Source organism: Salmo salar, chromosome 18, assembly GCF_965601325.2.
Source record: "Salmo salar chromosome 18, fSalSal1, whole genome shotgun sequence".
NCBI classification, from domain to species: Eukaryota; Metazoa; Chordata; class Actinopteri; order Salmoniformes; family Salmonidae; genus Salmo; species Salmo salar.
The window spans coordinates 41,472,525-41,500,501 of record NC_138308.1 but is presented as its reverse complement, the minus strand read 5'-3'; the positions used below and the strand labels follow the sequence as shown (position 1 = coordinate 41,500,501).

At 45.5% G+C, this 27,977-nt stretch overlaps 1 protein-coding gene across 1 annotated transcript in view; it reads right to left on the bottom strand.

Moving 5' to 3' along the window:
* LOC106591216 (testican-2) overlaps positions 1-27,977 on the bottom strand; it is a 67,266-nt gene that overhangs the window by 19,764 nt on the left and 19,525 nt on the right. The window contains exons 3-9 of the mRNA XM_082964542.1: positions 23,104-23,224; positions 20,264-20,372; positions 16,491-16,605; positions 13,091-13,213; positions 10,086-10,177; positions 9,719-9,845; positions 8,101-8,163 (exon numbers count right to left, since the gene is read on the bottom strand). Coding sequence (XP_082820668.1) covers positions 8,101-8,163; positions 9,719-9,845; positions 10,086-10,177; positions 13,091-13,213; positions 16,491-16,605; positions 20,264-20,372; positions 23,104-23,224 — 750 coding nt within the window. The remainder of the gene's footprint in view (positions 1-8,100; positions 8,164-9,718; positions 9,846-10,085; positions 10,178-13,090; positions 13,214-16,490; positions 16,606-20,263; positions 20,373-23,103; positions 23,225-27,977) is intronic.

Here is a 27,977-nt window from a genome sequence, read left to right as displayed (position 1 = left end):
GAGTAGATCAGTGTGAATAGATCCTCCACACACCAGAACAGGCTGACGAGTAGATCACTGGGAATAGATCCTCCACACACAAGAACAGGCTGACGAGTAGATCAGTGGGAATAGATCCTCCACACACCAGAACAGGCTGACGAGTAGATCACTGGGAATAGATCCTCCACACACCAGAACAGGCTGACGAGTAGATCAGTGGGAATAGATCCTCCACACACACCAGAACAGGCTGACGAGTAGATCAGTGGGAATAGATCCTCCACACACACCAGAACAGGCTGACGAGTAGATCAGTGTGAATAGACCCTCCACACACCAGAACAGGCTGACGAGTAGATCAGTGGGAATAGATCCTCCACACACCAGAACAGGCTGACGAGTAGATCAGTGGGAATAGATCCTCCACACACCAGAACAGGCTGACGAGTAGATCACTGGGAATAGATCCTCCACACACCAGAACAGGCTGACGAGTAGATCAGTGTGAATAGATCCTCCACACACACCAGAACAGGCTGACGAGTAGATCAGTGTGAATAGATCCTCCACACACACCAGAACAGGCTGACGAGTAGATCACTGGGAATAGATCCTCCACACACCAGAACAGGCTGACGAGTAGATCAGTGGGAATAGATCCTCCACACACACCAGAACAGGCTGACGAGTAGATCAGTGGGAATAGATCCTCCACACACACCAGAACAGGCTGACGAGTAGATCAGTGTGAATAGACCCTCCACACACCAGAACAGGCTGACGAGTAGATCAGTGGGAATAGATCCTCCACACACCAGAACAGGCTGACGAGTAGATCACTGGGAATAGATCCTCCACACACCAGAACAGGCTGACGAGTAGATCAGTGTGAATAGATCCTCCACACACACCAGAACAGGCTGACGAGTAGATCACTGGGAATAGATCCTCCACACACACCAGAACAGGCTGACGAGTAGATCAGTGGGAATAGATCCTCCACACACCAGAACAGGCTGACGAGTAGATCAGTGGGAATAGATCCTCCATACACACCAGAACAGGCTGACGAGTAGATCAGTGGGAATAGATCCTCCACACACCAGAACAGGCTGACGAGTAGATCAGTGGGAATAGATCCTCCACACACCAGAACAGGCTGACGAGTAGATCAGTGGGAATAGATCCTCCACACACCAGAACAGGCTGACGAGTAGATCAGTGGGAATAGACCCTCCACACACCAGAACAGGCTGACGAGTAGATCAGTGGGAATAGACCCTCCACACACCTGAACAGGCTGACGAGTAGATCAGTGGGAATAGACCCTCCACACACCAGAACAGGCTGACGAGTAGATCAGTGGGAATAGATCCTCCACACACCAGAACAGGCTGACGAGTAGATCAGTGGGAATAGATCCTCCACACACACCAGAACAGGCTGACGAGTAGATCAGTGGGAATAGATCCTCCACACACACCAGAACAGGCTGACGAGTAGATCAGTGTGAATAGACCCTCCACACACCAGAACAGGCTGACGAGTAGATCAGTGGGAATAGATCCTCCACACACCAGAACAGGCTGACGAGTAGATCAGTGGGAATAGACCCTCCACACACCAGAACAGGCTGACGAGTAGATCAGTGGGAATAGATCCTCCACACACCAGAACAGGCTGACGAGTAGATCACTGGGAATAGATCCTCCACACACCAGAACAGGCTGACGAGTAGATCAGTGTGAATAGATCCTCCACACACACCAGAACAGGCTGACGAGTAGATCACTGGGAATAGATCCTCCACACACACCAGAACAGGCTGACGAGTAGATCAGTGGGAATAGATCTTCCACACACACCAGAACAGGCTGACGAGTAGATCAGTGGGAATAGATCCTCCACACACCAAAACAGGCTGACGAGTAGATCAGTGGGAATAGATCCTCCACACACCAGAACAGGCTGACGAGTAGATCAGTGGGAATAGATCCTCCACACACACCAGAACAGGCTGACGAGTAGATCAGTGGGAATAGATCCTCCACACACCAGAACAGGCTGACGAGTAGATCAGTGGGAATAGATCCTCCACACACCAGAACAGGCTGACGAGTAGATCAGTGTGAATAGATCCTCCACACACCAGAACAGGCTGACGAGTAGATCAGTGGGAATAGATCCTCCACACACCAGAACAGGCTGACGAGTAGATCAGTGGGAATAGATCCTCCACACACACCAGAACAGGCTGACGAGTAGATCAGTGGGAATAGATCCTCCACACACCAGAACAGGCTGACGAGTAGATCAGTGGGAATAGATCCTCCACACACGCCAGAACAGGCTGACGAGTAGATCAGTGGGAATAGATCCTCCACACACGCCAGAACAGGCTGACGAGTAGATCAGTGGGAATAGATCCTCCACACACACCAGAACAGGCTGACGAGTAGATCAGTTGGAATAGATCCTCCACACACCAGAACAGGCTGACGAGTAGATCAGTGGGAATAGATCCTCCACACACACCAGAACAGGCTGACGAGTAGATCAGTGGGAATAGATCCTCCACACACACCAGAACAGGCTGACGAGTAGATCAGTGGGAATAGATCCTCCACACACCAGAACAGGCTGACGAGTAGATCAGTGGGAATAGACCCTCCACACACCAGAACAGGCTGACGAGTAGATCAGTGGGAACAGATCCTCCACACACCAGAACAGGCTGACGAGTAGATCAGTGTGAATAGATCCTCCACACACCAGAACAGGCTGACGAGTAGATCAGTGGGAATAGATCCTCCACACACGCCAGAACAGGCTGACGAGTAGATCAGTGGGAATAGATCCTCCACACACGCCAGAACAGGCTGACGAGTAGATCAGTGGGAATAGATCCTCCACACACACCAGAACAGGCTGACGAGTAGATCAGTTGGAATAGATCCTCCACACACCAGAACAGGCTTACGAGTAGATCAGTGGGAATAGATCCTCCACACACACCAGAACAGGCTGACGAGTAGATCAGTGGGAATAGATCCTCCACACACACCAGAACAGGCTGACGAGTAGATCAGTGGGAATAGATCCTCCACACACCAGAACAGGCTGACGAGTAGATCAGTGGGAATAGACCCTCCACACACCAGAACAGGCTGACGAGTAGATCAGTGGGAACAGATCCTCCACACACCAGAACAGGCTGACGAGTAGATCAGTGTGAATAGATCCTCCACACACCAGAACAGGCTGACGAGTAGATCACTGGGAATAGATCCTCCACACACCAGAACAGGCTGACGAGTAGATCAGTGGGAATAGATCCTCCACACACACCAGAACAGGCTGACGAGTAGATCAGTGGGAATAGATCCTCCACACACACCAGAACAGGCTGACGAGTAGATCAGTGGGAATAGATCCTCCACACACCAGAACAGGCTGACGAGTAGATCAGTGGGAACAGATCCTCCACACACCAGAACAGGCTGACGAGTAGATCAGTGGGAATAGATCCTCCACACACACCAGAACAGGCTGACGAGTAGATCAGTGGGAATAGATCCTCCACACACACCAGAACAGGCTGACGAGTAGATCAGTAGGAATAGATCCTCCACACACCAGAACAGGCTGACGAGTAGATCAGTGGGAATAGACCCTCCACACACCAGAACAGGCTGACGAGTAGATCAGTGGGAACAGATCCTCCACACACCAGAACAGGCTGACGAGTAGATCAGTGTGAATAGATCCTCCACACACCAGAACAGGCTGACGAGTAGATCAGTGGGAATAGATCCTCCACACACCAGAACAGGCTGACGAGTAGATCAGTGGGAATAGATCCTCCACACACACCAGAACAGGCTGACGAGTAGATCAGTGGGAATAGATCCTCCACACACACCAGAACAGGCTGACGAGTAGATCAGTGGGAATAGATCCTCCACACACCAGAACAGGCTGACGAGTAGATCAGTGGGAACAGATCCTCCACACACCAGAACAGGCTGACGAGTAGATCAGTGGGAATAGATCCTCCACACACACCAGAACAGGCTGACGAGTAGATCAGTGTGAATAGATCCTCCACACACCAGAACAGGCTGACGAGTAGATCAGTGGGAACAGATCCTCCACACACCAGAACAGGCTGACGAGTAGATCAGTGGGAATAGATCCTCCACACACACCAGAACAGGCTGACGAGTAGATCAGTGGGAATAGATCCTCCACACACCAGAACAGGCTGACGAGTAGATCACTGGGAATAGATCCTCCACACACCAGAACAGGCTGACGAGTAGATCAGTGTGAATAGATCCTCCACACACCAGAACAGGCTGACGAGTAGATCTCTGGAAATAGATCCTACACACACCAGAACAGGCTGACGAGTAGATCAGTGGGAATAGATCCTCCACACACACCAGAACAGGCTGACGAGTAGATCAGTGGGAATAGATCCTCCACACACCAGAACAGGCTGACGAGTAGATCAGTGGGAATAGACCCTCCACACACCAGAACAGGCTGACGAGTAGATCAGTGTGAATAGATCCTCCACACACCAGAACAGGCTGACGAGTAGATCAGTGGGAATAGATCCTCCACACACCAGAACAGGCTGACGAGTAGATCAGTGGGAATAGATCCTCCACACACCAGAACAGGCTGACGAGTAGATCACTGGGAATAGATCCTCCACACACCAGAACAGGCTGACGAGTAGATCACTGGGAATAGATCCTCCACACACCAGAACAGGCTGACGAGTAGATCAGTGTGAATAGATCCTCCACACACCAGAACAGGCTGACGAGTAGATCACTGGGAATAGATCCTCCACACACCAGAACAGGCTGACGAGTAGATCACTGGGAATAGATCCTCCACACACCAGAACAGGCTGACGAGTAGATCAGTGGGAATAGACCCTCCACACACCAGAACAGGCTGACGAGTAGATCAGTGGGAATAGACCCTCCACACACCAGAACAGGCTGACGAGTAGATCAGTGTGAATAGATCCTCCACACACCAGAACAGGCTGACGAGTAGATCAGTGGGAATAGATCCTCCACACACCAGAACAGGCTGACGAGTAGATCAGTGGGAATAGATCCTCCACACACCAGAACAGGCTGACGAGTAGATCACTGGGAATAGATCCTCCACACACCAGAACAGGCTGACGAGTAGATCAGTGGGAATAGATCCTCCACACACCAGAACAGGCTGACGAGTAGATCAGTGGGAATAGACCCTCCACACACCAGAACAGGCTGACGAGTAGATCAGTGGGAATAGACCCTCCACACACCAGAACAGGCTGACGAGTAGATCAGTGTGAATAGATCCTCCACACACACCAGAACAGGCTGACGAGTAGATCAGTGGGAATAGACCCTCCACACACACCTTTATTCCTTATGTCAAACCATATGTCCAGGAAACATACGGAAACTATTCCAGTGTTTGTGTGAGAACGACCTGTTCTTCAGAAGAAACTACAAATAATACAATATAGTAGAAAACCTTTCAGTTGATAGCAGAGTCATAGACACTAATATAGAAACCCTTTCAGTTAATAGCAGAGTCATAGACACCAATATAGAAAACCTTTCAGTTAATAGCAGTCATAGACACTAATATAGAAACCCTTTCAGTTAATAGCAGAGTCATAGACACCAATATAGAAAACCTTTCAGTTAATAGCAGAGTCATAGACACCAATATAGAAAACCTTTCAGTTAACAGCAGAGTCATAGACACTAATATAGAAAACCTTTCAGTTAATAGCAGAGTCATAGACACTAATATAGAAAACCTTTCAGTTAATAGCAGTCATAGACACCAATATAGAAACCCTTTCAGTTAATAGCAGAGTCATAGACACCAATATAGAAAACCTTTCAGTTAATAGCAGAGTCATAGACACCAATATAGAAAACCTTTCAGTTAATTGCAGTCATAGACACTAATATAGAAAACCTTTCACTTAATAGCAGTCATAGACACTAATATAGAAAACCTTTCAGTTAATAGCAGAGTCATAGACACTAATATAGAAAACCTTTCAGTTAATAGCAGAGTCATAGACACTAATATAGAAAACCTTTCAGTTAATAGCAGAGTCATAGACACTAATATAGAAAACCTTTCAGTTAATAGCAGAGTCATAGACACTAATATAGAAAACCTTTCAGTTAATAGCAGAGTCATAGACACTAATATAGAAAACCTTTCAGTTAATAGCAGAGTCATAGACACTAATATAGAAAACCTTTCAGTTAATAGCAGAGTCATAGACACCAATATAGAAAACCTTTCAGTTAATAGCAGAGTCATAGACACTAATATAGAAAACCTTTCAGTTGATAGCAGAGTCATAGACACCAATATAGAAAACCTTTCAGTTGATAGCAGAGTCATAGACACTAATATAGAAAACCTTTCAGTTGATAGCAGAGTCATAGACACTAATATAGAAAACCTTTCAGTTAATAGCAGAGTCATAGACACCAATATAGAAAACCTTTCAGTTAATAGCAGTCATAGACACTAATATAGAAAACCTTTCAGTTAATAGCAGAGTCATAGACACTAATATAGAAACCCTTTCAGTTAATAGCAGAGTCATAGACACTAATATAGAAAACCTTTCAGTTAATAGCAGAGTCATAGACACTAATATAGAAACCCTTTCAGTTAATAGCAGTCATAGACACAAATATAGAAAACCTTTCAGTTAATAGCAGTCATAGACACCAATATAGAAAACCTTTCAGTTAATAGCAGAGTCATAGACACCAATATAGAAAACCTTTCAGTTAATAGCAGAGTCATAGACACCAATATAGAAAACCTTTCAGTTAATAGCAGTCATAGACACCAATATAGAAAACCTTTCAGTTAATAGCAGAGTCATAGACACCAATATAGAAACCCTTTCAGTTAATAGCAGTCATAGACACTAATATAGAAAACCTTTCAGTTAATAGCAGTCATAGACACCAATATAGAAAACCTTTCAGTTAATAGCAGAGTCATAGACACCAATATAGAAAACCTTTCAGTTAATAGCAGAGTCATAGACACTAATATAGAAAACCTTTCAGTTAATAGCAGAGTCATAGACACTAATATAGAAACCCTTTCAGTTAATAGCAGTCATAGACACCAATATAGAAAACCTTTCAGTTAATAGCAGTCATAGACACCAATATAGAAAACCTTTCAGTTAATAGCAGAGTCATAGACACTAATATAGAAAACCTTTCAGTTAATAGCAGTCATAGACACCAATATAGAAACCCTTTCAGTTAATAGCAGTCATAGACACCAATATAGAAACCCTTTCAGTTAATAGCAGAGTCATAGACACCAATATAGAAAACCTTTCAGTTAATAGCAGTCATAGACACCAATATAGAAACCCTTTCAGTTAATAGCAGAGTCATAGACACCAATATAGAAAACCTTTCAGTTAATAGCAGAGTCATAGACACCAATATAGAAAACCTTTCAGTTAATAGCAGTCATAGACACCAATATAGAAAACCTTTCAGTTAATAGCAGAGTCATAGACACCAATATAGAAAACCTTTCAGTTGATAGCAGAGTCATAGACACTAATATAGAAAACCTTTCAGTTGATAGCAGAGTCATAGACACTAATATAGAAAACCTTTCAGTTAATAGCAGTCATAGACACCAATATAGAAAACCTTTCAGTTAATAGCAGTCATAGACACCAATATAGAAACCCTTTCAGTTAATAGCAGAGTCATAGACACCAATATAGAAAACCTTTCAGTTAATAGCAGAGTCATAGACACCAATATAGAAACCCTTTCAGTTAATAGCAGTCATAGACACCAATATAGAAAACCTTTCAGTTAATAGCAGTCATAGACACCAATATACTACATTCAGTCATCTTATTGAGTAACTCCCAAATGACACCCTATTCCCTACATAGTGCACTACTTTTAACCACAGCCATATGGACCCTGGGCAAAAGTAGTGCACTATGTAGGGAATAGGGTGCCATTTGGGACATATTTCCTGTAAAGTCCCTGTTATAAGACAGACACTTACCAGGCTTCATCTTGGCCACTTGTTGAACCTGGATCCTCTCTAGTTCAGCCAGACAAGCGGGCTCTGAGGAAGACCACAGAGAAGTGACGGCAGGAAAAGCATTTCAACCATTCTATTCTAAATGGAATTTCAATCAATCGTTTTCATAATCACACTTTTCTCCTGTATTGATTGGTTTAGTAAATCTTGTATTTCATCCCTTTATACTCTAATTGATTATCAACTAAGTGCTGAGTGAACTAGCATAATGGATGCCTTTGGATGGGAGAGAGGGAGTGAGAAAGAGAGAGAGAGAGAAAGAGAGAGAACGAGAGAGAGAGAAAGAGAGAGAGAACGAGAGTGAGAAAGAGAAAGAAAGAGAGAGAGACAGAGAGAGAGTGAGAGAGAAAGAGACAGAGAGAGAGAAAGAGAGAGAGAAAGAGAGAGAGAAAGAACGAGAGAGAAAGAGAGAGAGAACGAGAGAGAGAGAGAACGAGAGAAAGAGAGAGAACGAGAGAGAGAACGAGAGAGAGAACGAGAGAGAGAGAACGAGAGAGAGAGAGAACGAGAGAGAGAGAGAGAGACAGAGAGAGAGAGAGAACGAGAGAAAGAGAGAGAACGAGAGAGAGAGCGAGAGAGAGAGAACGAGAGAGAGAGAGAACGAGAGAGAGAGAGAGAGAGACAGAGAGAGAGAGACAGAGAGAGAGACAGAGAGACAGAGAGAGAGAGAGTAACACTCACATCCCCAGAAGCAGAGACAACACTATTGGTGATGTATTTATACAGCAGCAGATCTCAGCAGTCTTACACAGCCTTAAGATTGATTTTATTTGACAGTTAAAAAAAAAATGTACTTGTCAGGGATAGCACAATACAGTCAGGACTTATTTCCATTGTGGTCCCTTAAACCACAGATTGGTCACACACTCACTTTCCCTCCAGAAGCAGAACCCTGGGTTAGTCAGTCAGTCAGTCAGTCAGTCAGTAACACTCACTTTCCCTCCAAAAGCAGAACCCTGGGTCAGTCAGTCAGTCAGACAGTCAGTCAGTCAGTCAGACAGTCAGTCAGTCAGTCAGTTAGTCAGCCAGTAACACTCACTTTCCCTCCAGAAGCAGGACCCTGGGTCAGTCAGTCAGTCAATCAGTCAGTCAGTCAGTAACACTCACTTTCCCTCCAGAAGCAGAACCCTGGGTCAGTCAGTCAGTCAGTCAGTCAGTCAGTCAGTCAGTCAGTCAGTCAGTCAGTCAGCCAGTAACACTCACTTTCCCTCCAGAAACAGAACCCTGGGTCAGTCAGTCAGTCAGTCAGTCAGCCAGTAACACTCACTTTCCCTCCAGAAGCAGAACCCTGGGTCAGTCAGTCAGTCAGTCAGTCAGTCAGTCAGTCAGTCAGTCAGTCAGTCAGTCAGTCAGTCAGTCAGCCAGTAACACTCACTTTCCCTCCAGAAACAGAACCCTGGGTCAGTCAGTCAGTCAGTCAGTCAGCCAGTAACACTCACTTTCCCTCCAGAAACAGAACCCTGGGTCAGTCAGTCAGTCAGTCAGTCAGTCAGCCAGTAACACTCACTTTCCCTCCAGAAGCAGAACCCTGGGTCAGTCAGTCAGTCAGTCAGTCAGTCAGTCAGCCAGTAACACTCACTTTCCCTCCAGAAACAGAGGCACCACTCTGCGGTGGATACCCTCCCATCCTTGTAGCCGTCACAGGAGTTGAAGAAGGGCCAGATGCACACCTCATACTTGTCCAGGTTGATAGCTGCCAGCTCGGCCTGAATTGAAATGTATTTTATTTTATTTGGGGTAAAAATAACACATCATGCACTGTATGTGTAAAACTAGACGAGAATCTGATCCCAGAAAGAAAACACATCATGTACTGTATGTGTAAAACTAGACGAGAATCTGATCCCAGAAAGAAAACAACTGAAAGTATTCATTAAAACACTTGTTTTCAAAGTGGTCCTCCATGGTAAAACAAATAAAAGGATTAACAGACTAGACAAAGTTACCTGGTCCAGATACAGATCAGTATTAGTATCCAGTTTAGAGAACATCCAGCCTATGGAATCCTTACAGCTGGCCACCAGGCTCTTGTCCAGGACTGAGGATAGAAAACATACACATAATTATACATTTTACTTACTAGATGTCTTTCAAGACACATCAAATCAAAGTGCAGGTCAAATCAAATCCCAGGTCAATTAAATTCAATCAAAACAAAGATGAAATGAAACAAAATGTGATTCGTTTATGGAACCCAGGACTCCCTGGAAAACAATGGCAAGTGTTACTGAGTGGACTCTCCTGGCTAAACAAATACAAGGAAATGACTTGATTGTGAATGTGTTTCACTTCACGTCTCCTCTTCCTGCCTACTGCCACATAAGGTATATTTTAAAGGAGGCCTTCACTGTAAGGGGTGCGTAACTGGTGGCAGTAAAGTCAGACGAGGAAAGCAAAACTAGGTAATAGCCGGAGCAGTTTAATTCCAAAAACCAACGGTATAAAGAAAATACCAACATAGGTACAAAACCCGACGCGCACCAGTAACCATGTGCACAAACACTTACAACAAACAATTCCACACAAAGACATGGGGGGGAACAGAGGGTTAAATACACAACACTTAATGAGGGAAATGAGAACCAGGTGAGTAGGAAAACAAGACAAAACAAATGGAAAATGAAAAGTGGATTGACGATGGCTAGAAGACCGGTGACGCCGACCGCCGAACGCCACCCGAACAAGGAGAGGAACCGACTTCGGTGGAAGTCGTGACATTCACAGGGTGCCTACTATCTCTGTCTCGACGGGAGGGCTGAGAATGACAGAGTGGATGTATGAATGTTTATGTGTTCATCCTTTATTATACTGGCCAGTGTCATAATCCATAATCCATGTCATAATCCATATTTCATCAACATCATCAACCTTCCCAAGTTCTCTCACGTCACCCCGCTCCTCCGCTCTCTCCACTGGCTTCCAGTTGAAGCTCGCATCTGCTACAAGACCATGGTGATTGCCTACGGAGCTGTGAAGGGAACGGCACCGCCATACCTTCAGGCTCTGATCAGGCCCTACACCCAAACAAGGGCACTGCGTTCATCCACCTCTGGCCTGCTGGCCCCCCTACCTCTGAGGAAGCACAGTTCCCGCTCAGCCCAGTCAAAACTGTTCGCTGCTCTGGCACCCCAATGGTGGAACAAGCTCCCTCACGACGCCAGGACAGCGGAGTCAATCACCACCTTCCGGAGACACCTGAAACCCCACCTCTTTAAGGAATACCTAGGATAGGATAAAGTAATCCTTCTAACCCCCCCCCCCCCCCCCCCCCCCCCTTAAAAAATGTAGATGCAATATTGTAAAGTGGTTGTTCCACTGGATATCATAAGGTGAATGCACCAATTTGTAAGTCGCTCTGGATAAGAGCGTCTGCTAAATGACGTAAATGTAAATGTAACTTACAGTTCTATGTTTCACCCTGATCTGTTATTCTTCAGTAGTTGTGTGAATGGGAGTTATGTGATATCATGTTGCTGTACTGTCATGTTGCTGTGATGTCACGTTGCTGTGATGTCATGTTGCTGTGCTGTCATGTTGCTGTGCTGTCATGTTGCTGTGATGTCATGTTGCTGTGATGTCATGTTGCTGTGATGTCATGTTGCTGGCATGTCATGTTGCTGTGCTGTCATGTTGCTGTGATGTCATGTTGCTGTGCTATCATGTTGCTGTGATGTCATGTTGCTTTGCTGTCATGTTGCTGTGATGTCATGTTGCTGTGATGTCATGTCGTTGTGATGTCATGTCGCTGTGATGTCATGTTGCTGTGATATCATGTTGCTGTGATGTCATGTTGCTGTGATGTCATGTTGCTGTGCTGTCATGTTGCTGTGATGTCATGTTGCTGTGATGTCATGTTGTTGTGCTGTCATGTTGCTGTGATGTCATGTTGCTGTGATGTCATGTTGCTGTGATGTCATGTTGTTGTGATGTCATGTTGCTGTGATGTCATGTTGCTGTGATGTCATGTTGCTGTGATGTCATGTTGCTGTGATGTCATGTTGCTGTGATATCATGTTGCTGTGATATGTTGTTGTGATGTCACGCTGTTCTCTCTTTGTTCCCTGTCTCTCCTCCCTCTATCTCTGATCACAGGCGATGAGCTGCACCTGTGACAGAGGGGATGCTATGGGGTGGGGCTTCAGCCCTCCTGGGTTCTGGGAGAACATCTGAGAGGGTGTCTCTGGGAGGAGGCCCTTCTGTATTTCCACCTGAACCATGATTTGTTTGTTATATTCAGCTTGAGGGCCATGTAGGAAGCTATATTAAATATCCATTTACTTTACGCATGATACAACGTGGTCCTGAGTTTAATTCAATACGGTCCAGGCGAAGGTCTGTCTGTGACACTGATGACTTCCAAACACATTGCAACTCAGACAGGAATGTGCTACTTTGTGTATAGCTCTTTATTGGGTGAAGATTTCATTACGGACTGTCATAACTGAGATGTCAGCTGTAAATCACAGCATAAAGGAGTGTGCTGGAAGAGACGAGAGAGAGGAGAGAGACGAGAGAGCAGAGAGAAATGAGAGAGAGAGCGAGACAGAGTAGAGAGCAGAGAGTAGAGGGAGAGAGAGGAGAGAGCGTGAGAGAATACAGAGTAGAGCGAGAGGAGAGAGAGGAGAGAGCAGAGAGTAGAGGGAGAGAGAGGAGAGAGAGTGAGAGAGAATAGCCAGTAAATAGAGAAGAGCGAGAGGAGAGAGTGTGTGAGAGAGAGAGAGAGAGAGAGGAGAGAGTGAGAGAATAGAGATTAGAGCGAGAGGAGAGAGAGTGAGAGAATAGAGATTAGAGCGAGAGGAGAGAGAGAGAATAGCCAGTAGAGAGAGAGGAGAGAGAATAGAGAGTAGAGAGAGAGGAGAGAGAGGAGAGAGAGGAGAGGAGAGATAGAGGGAGAAAGAGAGACAGAGAGAGGTGGTGCCAGCTCCAGGGACACACAAACACATACACTCACCTGAAGCGGTGCCAGGTCCAGGCTTGCCTGAGTTGTTCTGCTTGGCGTTTCCATGGAGCAGTTGGAACCAGTCTCTGAGGCGGTCTCCAAGGTCTGCCAGGTCCTGCCCGGTACAGCTCTCTGCTGAGGGGAGGAAAGGGAAAGCCCACAGCTCATAACATAACACACACACAGGCCTGGGGCTCACCTTCCATGAGGCAACCATCATTTATATCATCGCTACCATACAGTAGGACAGGTCTCACAACTACCATACAGTAGGACAGGTCTCACCGAGTCCACAACTACCTCATTCACTATCTCAATAAACATCACACAGTATTTGTAATAATCAACACATTATCCCCAGCAACATGTTGCACAATGATCTCGCTAGCTAATGTAGACATCAACAACTTGCTGTACCAGTAGACACTGAGATGAACAACTGTTTGAATCTACTGGCAGTTCCACACCACCAAGAGTCATGGACAATCAATGGTGCGTCTAGATATCAGGATATATGTCCACTCTAAATAACGAAGGGCATCATGACAGAAAGACTATTTCACTCACAGAGTGGGAGACTTTTCAATCAGACCACTGCTAGTCTACCTACTAACCCCAGTCTCTCAGATTGACTTGTGTTGAACTCAAAGAGAGACAGCTGCTGTATGAGGAAGTGGTGAGGGAGGAAAAAGGTATCCTCTCCCATAGAATAACACATCATTAGGCCTCAGTCATATCAACATCACCAAACAGCTACGTTCAATAGATGGCTTCCGTTGGCAGCTGGCTAACACAGGCTGCTGTCTGACACGCAGACGACACTGACCAAACAACACACACTGACAGAACAACACAGGCTGCTGTCTGACACGCAGACGACACTGACCAAACAACACACACTGACAGAACAACACAGGCTGCTGTCTGACACGCAGACGACACTGACCAAACAACACACACTGACAGAACAACACAGGCTGCTGTCTGACACGCAGACGACACTGACCAAACAACACACACTGACAGAACAACACAGGCTGCTGTCTGACACGCAGACGACACTGACCAAACAACACACACTGACCAAACAACACACACTGACAGAACAACACCCACTGACAGAACAACACACACTGAACAAACAACACACACTGACCAAACAACACACACTGACAGAACAACACACACTGACAGAACAACACACACACTGACAGAACAACACAGGCTGCTGTCTGACAAACAGCTAGAGACCTTGACACGCAGACGACACTGACAGAACAACACACACTGACAGAACAACACACACACTGACAGAACAACACACACACACTGACAGAACAACACACACACACTGACAGAACAACACACACACTGACCAAACAACACACACACTGACAGAACAACACACACACACTGACAGAACAACACACACACACTGACAGAACAACACACACACTGACCAAACAACACACACACACTGACAGAACAACACACACACACTGACAGAACAACACACACACTTACAGAACAACACACACACTGACAGAACAACACACACACACTGACAGAACAACACACACACTGACCAAACAACACACACACTGACAGAACAACACACACACACTGACAGAACAACACACACACTGACAGAACAACACACACACTGACCAAACAACACACACACACTTACCGAACAACACACACTGGCGAACAACACACACATGCTTACAGAACAACAGTGTGTGTGTGTGTGTGTGCGTGACTGTGTGTGTACAGTGAGGGAAAAAAAGTATTTGATCCCCTGCTGATTTTGTACGTTTGCCCACTGACAAAGAAACGATCAGTCTATATGTCATAATCTTCGTCTTCTGATAAGGAGAAATCAGTATCGGACCAATACGCAGCGGATTGAGTGCTCATATTTACTTTAATTTGTAAAGTGAACACGAAAAACCAATAAACAAAGAACGACAGTACGACAGTTTCGCAGGCTATACACAGCATTGCAAAAACAATCTCCCACCAAGGGACAGGTGGAAAACAGGCTCCCTAAGTATGACTCTCAATCAGAAACAATGATGTACATCTGTTCCTGATTGAGAACCACACCAGGCCAACAAAGGAATACACAACATAGAAACCCTAGAATACAAAACAAGAACATAAACCAAAAATCCCGGAACACATAAATCCAACACCCCTCTACATACACATAACCCCCCCAAACCATATAAAACAAATACCCCTCTACCTAAATACATAGCCCAAACCATATGAAACAAACACCCCCTGCCACGTCCTGACCAAACTATAATAACAAATAACCCCTATTACTGGTCAGGACGTGACACTATAATTTTAATGGTAGGTTTATTTGAACAGTGAGAGACAGAATAACAACAAAAAAATCCAGAAAAACGCATGTCAAAAATGTTATAAATTGATTTGCATTTTAATGAGGGAAATAAGTATTTGACCCCCTCTCAATCAGAAAGATTTCTGGCTCCCAGGTATCTTTTATACAGGTAACGAGCTGAGATTAGGAGCACACTCTTAAAGGGAGTGAACATCTGAATGATTCAGAGGACAACTGGGTGAAAGTGTTGTGGTCAGATGAGACCAAAATGGAGCTCTTTGGCATCAACTCAACTCGCTGTGTTTGGAGGAGGAGGAATGCTGCCTATGACCCCAAGAACACCATCCCCACCGTCAAACATGGAGGTGGAAACATTATGCTTTGGGGTGTTTTTCTGCTAAGGGGACAGGACAACTTCACCGCATCAAAGGGATGATGGACGGGACCATGTACCGTCAAATCTTGGGTGAGAACCTCCTTCCCTCAGCCAGGGCATTGAAAATGGGTGTGGATGGGTATTCCAGCATGACAATGACCCAAAACACACGGCCAAGGCAACAAAGGAGTGGCTCAAGAAGAAGCACATTAAGGTCCTGGAGTGGCCTAGCCAGTCTCCAGACCTTAATCCCATAGAAAATCTGTGGAGGGAGCTGAAGGTTCCAGTTGCCAAACATCAGCCTCGAAACCTTAATGACTTGGAGAAGATCTGCAAAGAGGAGTGGGACAAAATCCCTCCTGAGATGTGTGCAAACCTGGTGGCCAACTACAAGAAACGTCTGACCTCTGTGATTGCCAACAAGGGTTTTGCCACCAAGTACTAAGTCATGTTTTGCAGAGGGGTCAAATACTTATTTCCCTCATTAAAATGCAAATCATTTTATAACATTTTTGACATGCGTTTCTCTGGATTTTTTTGTTGTTATTCTGTCTCTCACTGTTCAAATGAACCTACCATTAAAATTATAGACTGATAATTTCTTTGTCAGTGGTAAAATGTACAAAATCAGCAGGGGATCAAATACTTTTTTCCTTCACTGTATGTGTGTGTGTACTTGCCGTGTTTGTCCTCGGTCTCTGTTATGGGGTCAGCAGCGGTGGCACAGGGGCACATGCCCTGGCATTTCACACTCAGCTCCTTCCCTGTTAGACAGCCCTGCTGCTCCAACTTACACTGGAGGAGAGAGAGAGACAGAAGGGGGGAGAGAGGAGAGAGAGAGAGGATAAAGCAAGAGGGAGAGGGAGGGAGAGAGAGATAGAGAGAGAGAGAGAGAGAGCAGGCAGAGAGAGAGCAAGAGCAAGAGAAAGAGAGAGAGCGAGAGAGATTACACTACAGTTCAACAACAGTACAAATCTACACACCATCTCCACTACATGACCATGTGGACACCTGCTGGTCCAACATCTCATTCCTAAATCATGGCCATTAATATGGAGTTGGTCCCCCTTTGCTGCTATAACATCCTCCACTCTTCTGAGAAAGCTTTCCACTAGATGTTGGAACATTGTTGCAGTGACTTGCCTCCATTCAGCCACAACAGCATTAGTGAGGTCGGGGGCACTGATGTTGGGTGATTAGGCCTGGCTCACAGTCGTCGTTCCAATTCATCCCAAAGGTGTTTGATGAGGTTGAGGTCAGGACTCTGTGTTGGAACTATGCATTGGGGCAGGTAGGGTTGTCCTGGCATCCGCCAAACCCAGATTCATCTGTTTGGACTGCCAGATGGTGAAACGTGATTCTTTCACTCCAGAGAACGCATTTCCACTGCTCCAGAGTCCAATGGCAGTGAGCTTTACATCACTCCAGCCGACACTTGGCATTGCGCATGGTGATCTTAGGCTTGTGTGCGGCTGCTCTGCCACGGAAACCCATTTCATGAAGCTACCAACGAACAGTTCTTGTGGATACGTTGCTTCCAGAGGCAGTTTGGAACTCGGTAGTAAGTGTTGCAAACCGAGGACAGACACTTTTTACACACTACAGCACTCGATGGTCCCGTTCTGTGAGCTTATATGGCCTACCACTTTGTGGCTGAGCCGTTGTTGTTCCTAGACGTTTCACCTTCACAATAACAGCACTTACAGTTGACCGAGCAGGGCAGAAATTTGTCAAACTGACTTGTTGGAAAGGTGGCATCCTATGATGGTGCCACATTGAAAGTCACTGATCTCTTCAGTACGGGCCATTCCAGTGCCAATGTTTGTCTATGGAGATTGCATGGCTGTGTGCTCAATTTTATACACCTGTCAGCAACGGGTGTGGCTGAAATAGCCGAACCTGCTCATTTGAAGGGGTGTCCACATACTTTGTATATATTGTGTATATTAATCAGAGACAAGAGCACAGAGCTAATCATACTTTTAAAACAACATACACACAAGAACACACACACACAAGAACACACACACACACAGGAACACACAGGAACACATACACAGGAACACACACACACAGGAACACACACACACAGGAACACACACACACACACACACACACACACAGGAAAACACAGGAACACACACACACACACACAAAGGGACACACACACAGGGACACACACACAGCTTAATGAGCATTTACAACAGTAGCACTCTTGCTTTTACACCTGCAGCAGAGAGAGAGAGAGAGAGAGAGAGAGAGAGAGAGAGAGAGAGAGAGAGAGAGAGAGAGAGAGAGAGAAGAGAGAGAGAGCGAGACAGAGAGAGAGGGAGAAGCGGTGCCAGGTCCAGGGACACACACACAAACACACCTGAGGCGGTGCCAGGTCCTGGCTTGCCTGAGTTGAGCAGGCTAAGCTTGAATGCCGATAAAATATTTATGGGGGTGACCGCAGAAAAACAGATTGCTCATTCAAATGACAGAGGAGGCACAGATGCAGGAGAGAGGAGAGAGAAGCTGGAGAGAGAAAAATAGAGAAGAGAGAGCAAAAGACAGAGAAACTTAGACAGGCAGGAGAAAGGAGGAAGAGAGGAGGGAGAGAGGAAAGAGAGAGGGTGGAGAGAGGAAAGAGAGAGGAGGGAGAGAGAGAGAGAGAAGGGAGAGGAGGGAGATAGGAAGGAGAGAGAGAGAGGAGGGAGAGAGAGAGCAAGAGAGAGAGAGAAGAGGAAGAGAGGAGGGATAGAGGAAAGAGAGATGGAGGGAGAGAGGAGGGAGAGATGAAAGAGAGAGGGAGGGAGAGAGGAGGGAGAGAGGAAGGAGAGCGAGAGAGAGAGAGAGAGAGAGAGAGGAGAGAGAGAGAGCAAGAGAGAGAGAAGAGGGAGAGAGGAGGGAGAGAGGAGAGAGGAAAGAGAGAGGGAGGGAGAGAGGAGGGGAAGGGAAAGAGAGCGAGAGAGGAGGGAGAGAGAGAAGGGAGAAAGGAGAGACAGTAGGGATAGAGGAGAGAGAGAGAGAGGAGGGAGAGAGAGAGCAAGAGAGAGAGAGGAGGGAGAGAGGAGGGAGAGAGGAAAGAGAGAGGAAAGAGAGAGGGGGAAGAGAGAGAGGAGGGAGAGAGGAAAGAGAGAGGAAAGAGAGAGAGAGGAGGGAGAGAGGAAGGAGAGGGAAAGAGAGCGAGAGAGGAGGAAGAGAGAGAAGGGAGAAAGGAGAGACAGTAGGGATAGAGGAGAGAGAGAGAGAGGGGGGGAGAGAGGAGGAAGAGAGGAGGGAGAGAGGAAGAGAGGAGGGAGAGAGGAAAGGGAGAGGGTGGAGAGAGGAAAGAGAGAGGAGGGAGAGAGAGAGAGAAGGGAGAGGAGGGAGATAGGAAGGAGAGAAGAGGAAGAGAGGCAAGAGAGAGGCAGGAGAGACGTGGGAGAAGGGGCTGAGTGAGCAGTCATTCTCATCAAGGTCAGAATTAAAAACGACATAAATCAATAAAGGGGGAAAGTAGTGGCCAGTGATACGGTGCTACGCTGTTCAAACCTGAGACAGACATTCATCACACGCATGCATTGCATTCATCCTGATCTGCGTCCTAAATGGCAGCCTATTCCTTATGGGCCCTGGTCAAGGTAGTGCACTATAAAGGGAATAGGGTGCCATTTGGGACGAACACCTGCATTTGCATTCATCCAGCGGTACAGTGCACTTGTCCTCTTGCTACCAGTGTGGAACCAGATATACAGGGAGACATGAGAGAGGGGGGAGAGGGAGAATTGATTTGAGAGAGAGAGGAGAGAGAGGGGGACAGAGAGAGGGGAGACGAGAGAGAGGCAGAGAGAGAGGGGGAGAGAGAGAGGTTGAGAGAGAGAGAATTTAATTGAGAGAGGAGGAGAGATAGAGGGGGGAGAGAGGGAGAATTGAATTGAGACAGAGAAGAGAGAGAGAGAAAGGGGGAGAGAGAGGGAGAATTCAATTGAGAGAGAGGAGGAGAGAGAGAGAAGGAGAGAGAGAGTGTGGGAGATAGGGGTATTTAATTAAGAGAGGAGGAGAGAGAGAGGGAGAGAGAGAGAGGGGCGGAGAGAGAGAGGGGGAGAGAGAGAGGGTGAGAGAGGGGGAGAGAGAGGAGGAGAGAGAGAGAGAGAGAGAGAGGCAGAGAGAGAGAGGGGGAGAGAGAGAGGGTGAGAGAGGGAGAATTGAATTGAGAGAGAGGAGGAGCAGAGAGAGAGAGAGAGAAGGGGAGAGAGAGTGTGGGAGATAGGGGTATTTAATTAAGAGAGGAGGAGAGAGAGAGGGAGAGAGAGAGGGATAATTGAATTGCGAGAGAGAGGAGGAGAGAGAGAGAGAGAGAGAGAGAGAGAAGGGGAGAGAGAGTGTGGGAGATAGCGGTATTTAATTAAGAGAGGAGGAGAGAGAGAGGGAGAGAGAGAGGGAGAGAGAGGGATAATTTAATTGCGAGAGAGAGGAGGTATGTTAGTACCTGAGAGGCGTAGTTGTGTCTATCCGTACCACACACAGGGGAGGCAGCGACCACAGGGCAGGGCTTACAGGTGTTCTCATGAGGCATCAGCTCTACAGGCTGTCTGCTTCTACAGAGGAAAAATGGAGATTAGTTAACAGACACAGACAATGCCTACTTGCTTATCTATAATAACTCCTGTAATACAACTTCTAAACAATCACAAAGGGAGGACATAAGATACAACTTCTTAAAAACTACGTCAACTTGACTCTGCTTGGCTTGTTCATCTCCTCTACTGAACATTGGGGTTCATACTTAGTGAGCAGCACATCCACTTCCAAAAACAAACCCCAATAGCTTCCTGTACTCTACATTAGCATGAGCAGTAACATTAGCAGTAGCATTAGCAGTAGCATTAGACATTTACATTACATTACATTACATTACATTACATTACATTTAAGTCATTTAGCAGACGCTCTTATCCAGAGTGACTTACAAATTGGTGCATTCACCTAATGATATCCAGTGGAACAACCACTTTACAATAGTGCATCTAAATCTTTTAAGGGGGGGGGGGGGGGGGGGGGGGGTTAGAAGGATTACTTTATCCTATCCTAGGTATTCCTTAAAGAGGTGGGGTTTCAGGTGTCTCCGGAAGGTGGTGATTGACTCCGCTGTCCTGGCGTTGTGAGGGAGCTTGTTCTACCAATGGGGTGCCAGAGCAGCGAACAGTTTTGACTGGGCTGAGCGGGAACTGTGCTTCCTCAGAGGTAGGGGGGCCAGCAGGCCAGAGGTGGATGAACGCAGTGCCCTTGTTTGGGTGTAGGGCCTGATCAGAGCCTGAAGGTATGGAGGTGCCGTTCCCTTCACAGCTCCGTAGGCAATCACCATGGTCTTGAAGCGGATGAGACCTTCAACTGGAAGCCAGTGGAGAGAGCGGAGGAGCGGGGTGACGTGAGAGAACTTGGGAAGGTTGAACACCAGACGGGCTGCAGCGTTCTGGATGAGTTGTAGGGGTTTAATGGCACAGGCAGGGAGCCCAGCCAACAGCGAGTTGCAGTAATCCAGACGGGAGATGACAAGTGCCTGGATTAGGACCTGCGCCGCTTCCTGTGTGAGGCAGGGTCGTACTCTGCGAATGTTGTAGAGCATGAACCTACAGGATCGGGTCACCGCCTTGATGTTAGTGGAGAACGACAGGGTGTTGTCCAGGATCACGCCAATTAGCAGTGCCTCTTAGTTAATGATGCTGAGCAGGGTTAGCAGTTAGCACGGCTGTGTTCGTGCTTACAACACTTCATTCCACACCACTGTTGCTCCCTCATCTCAAGGGTAGCGTCAAAAAGATGAAGCTGTTTATTGAGAAAGACGAAAGTCTTGCTGTCGCTGCATATAGACTTTGCAGGAAATAATAATATATATATAATTATATATTTCAATCCGTTAACACGTCTTTTTCTGATTACGTTTGTTCCGGCCACTATTTCTGTTTTTCACAAGAAGCAGATATATAATGATACCTGAGATAGACAGCAGTGGGGCATTGTGTTGCCATGGCCACCATGGTTGTTATGTTATTTCATTCTTGCGGCGTCATCCTTTAAATTTGGTCTTGAAAGCCTGAGGTTCAGAGGCTGGGTCTCTATCAGATGTATTTAAATCTCATGCTTTCACTTAGATCAAAATGTTTCATAAATAATAATATCCCAAAGGTTCATCTATAAACATCATGGTGTATCTGATCTACTGGGTAAAGGTTCATCTATAAACATCATGGTGTATCTGGTCTACTGGGTAAAGGTTCATCTATAAACATCATGGTGTATCTGGTCTACTGGGTAAAGGTTCATCTATAAACATCATGGTGTATCTGGTCTACTGGGTAAAGGTTCATCTATAAACATCATGGTGTATCTGGTCTACTGGGTAAAGGTTCATCTATAAACATCATGGTGTATCTGGTCTACTGGGTAAAGGTTCATCTATAAACATCATGGTGTATCTGGTCTACTGGGTAAAGGTTCATCTATAAACATCATGGTGTATCTGATCTACTGGGTAAAGGTTCATCTATAAACATCATGGTGTATCTGGTCTACTGGGTAAAGGTTCATCTATAAACATCATGGTGTATCTGATCTACTGGGTAAAGGTTCATCTATAAACATCATGGTGGATCTGGTCTACTGGGTAAAGGGAGAATATTTTAACTATGTAGAATAACACCCAAGAGAGATACTCTATCTGCTTATTGTGTGTGTGTATGTGTGTGAGTTTGTGTGTGGGTGTATGTGTGTGTGTGTGTGTGTGTGTATATGTGTGCGTGTGCGTGCGTGTATATGTGTGCGTGTGCGTGTGTATGTGAGTGTGTGTGTGTTTGTGAGTGTGTGTCTGATGCAGAACAAAACAATACGAGGGAAGTGTCACGTTTAGTTTGACTACATTTTTATGGATGCACCCCAAATGGAAAACCTATTCCCTACAAAGTGCACCACTTTTAGGAGAACCCTAAGGTCAATAGTAGTGCACTTTAAAGAAAATAGGATGCTATTTGGGGATGCAACTTATACCTTTTTAATTAATCATGGCACAGCAGGAATGTTCTAGAAGAAATGACATCATTCTGGGCGTACAGACGTACAGCACGTTGGCACGACGACAGCGATGTAATCAATAGTGCTGCTGTTCAGAAGACATGCTGACAGACGCCTGCTGTCAACGATAACACCACGGAATAAGCTCCCCTGGTGAGCACAGTTTTCCCTCCAGGACCAATGATATGCAGACTCCCCCCACCAGATGCCTCTGCCTGTGAATCTCTGAGTGATTTATTCATTGATTGATTGATTACCCACCTGTGCTCCAGCTTTTTCCGGTTGACATTGACACACATTGCTCTCTGGTAACCCTGGGTAACACAGATCTTGTGGCGGCTACACTTCACCTTCTGGCACGGATCCTTGGTGGTGTCCACAGCTGGAAGAGGAGGAGGAGGTGGAGGAGGTAGAGAGAAAAATAAAACAAAGAAGAAGAAGAAGGAAATCAAAGTTCATTTTCTGATCATATAAATGATTTTTTTGCTTTTTAATTTCAGAGAAACACAGACGGTGTAGCTCCCCAGTTTTAGGAGTTAAAACCTTGTAAAAGAGCACAACGGCTGGAGAGACAATAGCTGGTCTGATACATAGCAGGTATGATAAATAGCAGGTATGACGACAGCAGGTATGACACACAGCGGGTATGACACATAGCAGGTATGATACATAGCAGGTATGATAGATAGCAGGTATGATACATAGCAGGTATGATAAATAGCAGGTATGACACACAGCAGGTATGAGACATAGCAGGTATGATACACAGCAGGTATGACACACAGCAGGTATGAGACATAGCAGGTATGATACATAGCAGGTATGACCCACAGCAGGTATGAAACACAGCGGGTATGATCCATAGCAGGTATGATACATAGCAGGTATGAGACATAGCAGGTATGAGACACAGCAGGTATGAGAGGTAGCAGGTATGGTACATAGCCGGTATGACACATAACAGGTATGATACATAGCAGGTATGATACATAGCAGGTATGATAGATAGCAGGTATGATACATAGCAGGTATGATAAATAGCAGGTATGACACACAGCAGGTATGAGACATAGCAGGTATGATACACAGCAGGTATGACACACAGCAGGTATGAGACATAGCAGGTATGATACATAGCAGGTATGACCCACAGCAGGTATGACACACAGCGGGTATGATACATAGCAGGTATGATACATAGCAGGTATGAAACATAGCAGGCATGAGACATAGCAGGTATGAGAGGTAGCAGGTATGGTACATAGCAGGTATGATACATAGCAGGTATGACACATAGCAGGTATGAGACATAGCAGGTATGATACATAGCAGGTATGACACATAGCAGGTATGAGACATAGCAGGTATGATACATAGCAGGTATGATACATAGCAGATATGAGACAAAGCAGGTATGACACATAGCAGGTATGATACGTAGCAGGTATGATACACAGCAGGTATGACACACAGCAGTTATGATACATAGCAGGTAATATACACAGCAGGTGTGATACATTACAGATATGATACACAGCAGGTATGATACACAGCAGGTATGATACATAGCAGGCATGACACATAGCAGGTAATATACATAGCAGGTAATATACATAGCAGGCATGATAGACTGCAGGTAAGATACAGGTACATTAAGATTCAGACATGAGGGTGCACAAGTCATCAATCAAATACTGTATATACACTATACAGTTGAAATCGTAAGTTTACATACACGTTTGCCAAATACATTTAAACGTAGTTTTTCACAATTCCTGACATTTAATCCTAGTAAAAATTCCCAGTTTTAGGTCAGTTAGGATCACCACTTTATTTCAAGAATGTGAAATGTCAGAATAATAGTAGAGATAATTAGTTCTTTCAGCTTTTATTTCTTTCATCACATTCCCAGCGGGTCAGAAGTTTACATACACTCAATTAGTATTTGGTAGCATTGCCTTTAAATTGTTTAACTTGGGTCAAATGTTTTGGGTAGCCTTCCACAAGCTTCACACAGTAAGTTGGGTGAATTTTGGCCCATTCCTCCTGACAGAGCTGGTGTAACTGAGTCAGGTTTGTAGGCCTCCTTGCTCGCACACACTTTTTCAGTTCTGCCCATACATTTTCTATAGGATTGAGGTCAGGGCTTTGTGATGGCCACTCCAATACCTTGACTTTGTTGTCCTTAAGCCATTTTGCCACAACTTTGGAAGTACGCTTGGGGTCATTGTCTATTTGGAAGACCAATTTGCGACCAAGCTTTAACTTCCTGGCTGATGTCTTGAGATTGCTTCAATATATCCACATAATTTTCCTACCTCACGATGCCATCTATTTTGTGAAGTGCACCAGTCCTTCCTGCAGAAAAGCACCCCCACAACGTGATGCTGCCACCCCCCATGCTTCACGGTTGGGATGGTGTTCTTCGGCTTGCAAGCCTCCCCCTTTTTCCTCCAAACATAACGACGGTCATTATGGCCAAAACAGTTCTATTTTTGTTTCATCAGACCAGAGGACATTTCTCCAAAAAGTACAATCTTTTTCCCCATGTGCAGTTACAAACCGTAGTCTGGCTTTATTATGGTGGTTTTGGAGCAGTGGCTTCTTCCTTGCTGAGTGGCCTTTCAGGTTATGTCGATATAGGACTCATTTTACTGTGGATATAGATACTTTTGTACCTGTTTCCTCCGGCATCTTCACAGGGTCCTTTGCTGTTGTTCTGGGATTGATTTGCACTTTTCGCACCAAAGTACATTAATCTCTAGGAGACAGAACACGTCTCCTTCCTGAGCGGTATGATGGCTGCGTGGTCCCATGGTGTTTATACTTGCATACTATTGTTTGTACAGATGAACGTGGTACCTTCAGGCGTTTGGAAATTGCTCCCAAGGATGAACCAGACTTGTGGAGGTCTACAATTGTTTTTCTGAGGACTTGGCTGATTTCTTTTGATTTTCCCATGATGTCAAGCAAAGAGGCACTGAGTTTGAAGGTAGGTTTTGAAATACATCCACAGATACACCTCCAATTGATTCAAATGATGTCAATTAGCCTATCAGAAGCTTCTAAAGCCATGACCTAATTTTCTGGAATTTTCCAAGCTGTTTAAAAGCACAGTCAACTTAGTGTATATAAACTTCTGTCCAACTGGAATTGTGATACAGTGCATTATAAGTGAAATAATCTGTCTGTAAACAATTGTTGGAAAAATTACTCGTCATAAACAAAGTAGATGTCCTAACCGACTTGCCAAAACTGTAGTTTGTTAACAAGAAATTTGTGGAGTGGTTGAAAAACAAGTTTTAATGACTCCAATCTAAGTGTATGTAAACTTCCGACTTCAACTGTACATACAAAAGTATGTGGACACCCCTTCAAATCAGTAGATTCTGCTATTTCAGCCACACCAATTACTGACAGGTGTATAAAATTGAGCGCATAGCCAAGCAATCTCCATAGACAAACATTGGCAGCAGAATAGACTTACTGAAGAGCTCAGTGACTTTCAACGTGGCACCGTCATAGGATGCCACCTTTCCAACAAGTCAGTTCTTAAAATGTATGCCCTGCTAGAGCTGCCCTGGTCAACTATAAGTGCTGTTATTGTGAAGTTGAAATGTCTAGGAGCAACAACAGCTCAGCCGTGAAGTGGTAGGGCACACAAGCTCACAGAACGGGACCATCGAGTGCTGAAGCGTGTAGAATGTAAAAATCATCTGTCCTCGGTTGCAACACTCACTACCGAGTTCCAAACTGCCTCTGGAAGCAACGTCAGCACAATAACTGTTCGTCGGTAGCTTCAGGAAATGGGTTTCCATGGCCGAGCAACCGCACAAAAGCCTATGATCACCATGCGCATTGCCAACTGTCGGCTGGAGTGGTGTAAAGCTCGCCGCCATTTGACTCTGGAGCAGTGGAAACCATCTGGTGAACCGACGGACGAATCTGGGTTTGGCGAATGCCAGGAGAACACTATCTGCCCCAATGCTTAGTGCCAACTGTAAAGTTTGGTGGAGGAGGAATAACTGTCTGGGGCTGTTTTTCAGGGTTCAGGCTAGGCCCCTTAGTTCCAGTGAAGGGAAATCTTAATGCTACAGCATACAATGACATTTTAGACGATTCTGTGCTTCCAACTTTATGGCAACAGTTTGAGGAAGGCCCCTTTCCTGTTTCAGCATGACAATGCCTCCGTGCACAAAGCGAGGTCCATACAGAAATTGATTGTCGAGATCGGTGTGGAAGAACTTGACTGGCCTGCACAGAGCCCTGACCTCAATTCCATCAAACACCTTTGGGATGAATTGTAACGCCGACTGCGAGCCAGGCATAATTGCCCAACGTCAGTTCCCGACCTCATTAATGCTCTTGAGCAGCACTGCTCCAACATCTAGTAGAAAATCTTCCCAGAAGAGTGGAGGCTGTTATAGCAGCAAAGGGGGACCAACTCCATATCAATGCCCATGATTTTGGAATGAGATGTTCGATGAGCAGGTGTCCACATACTTCTGGTCATGTAGTGTATTTTTACTTACTGCAGTGAGTCAAAACTGAATATTATTTTCAGCTCTACAAGAGAAAACACACAGCTGTTCTCTAGTGTCTCTAGACAGACAGGGCTTCTGTTTTACAGACTGTCTGATATAACAGCTGTTCTCTAGTGTCTCTAGACAGACAGGGCTTCTGTTTTACAGACTGTCTAATATAACAGCTGTTCTCTAGTGTCTCTAGACAGTCAGGGTTTCTGTTTTACAGACTGTCTAATATAACAGCTGTTCTCTAGTGTCTCTAGACAGACAGGGCTTCTGTTTTACAGACTGTCTAATATAACAGCTGTTCTCTAGTGTCTCTAGACAGACAGGGCTTCTGTTTTACAGACTGTCTGATATAACAGCTGTTTTCTAGTGTCTCTAGACAGACAGGGCTTCTGTTTTACAGACTGTCTGATATAACAGCTGTTCTCTAGTGTCTCTAGACAGACAGGGCTTCTGTTTTACAGACTGTCTGATATAACAGCTGTTCTCTAGTGTCTCTAGACAGACAGGGCTTCTGTTTTACAGACTGTCTAATATAACAGCTGTTCTCTAGTGTCTCTAGACAGACAGGGCTTCTGTTTTACAGACTGTCTGATATAACAG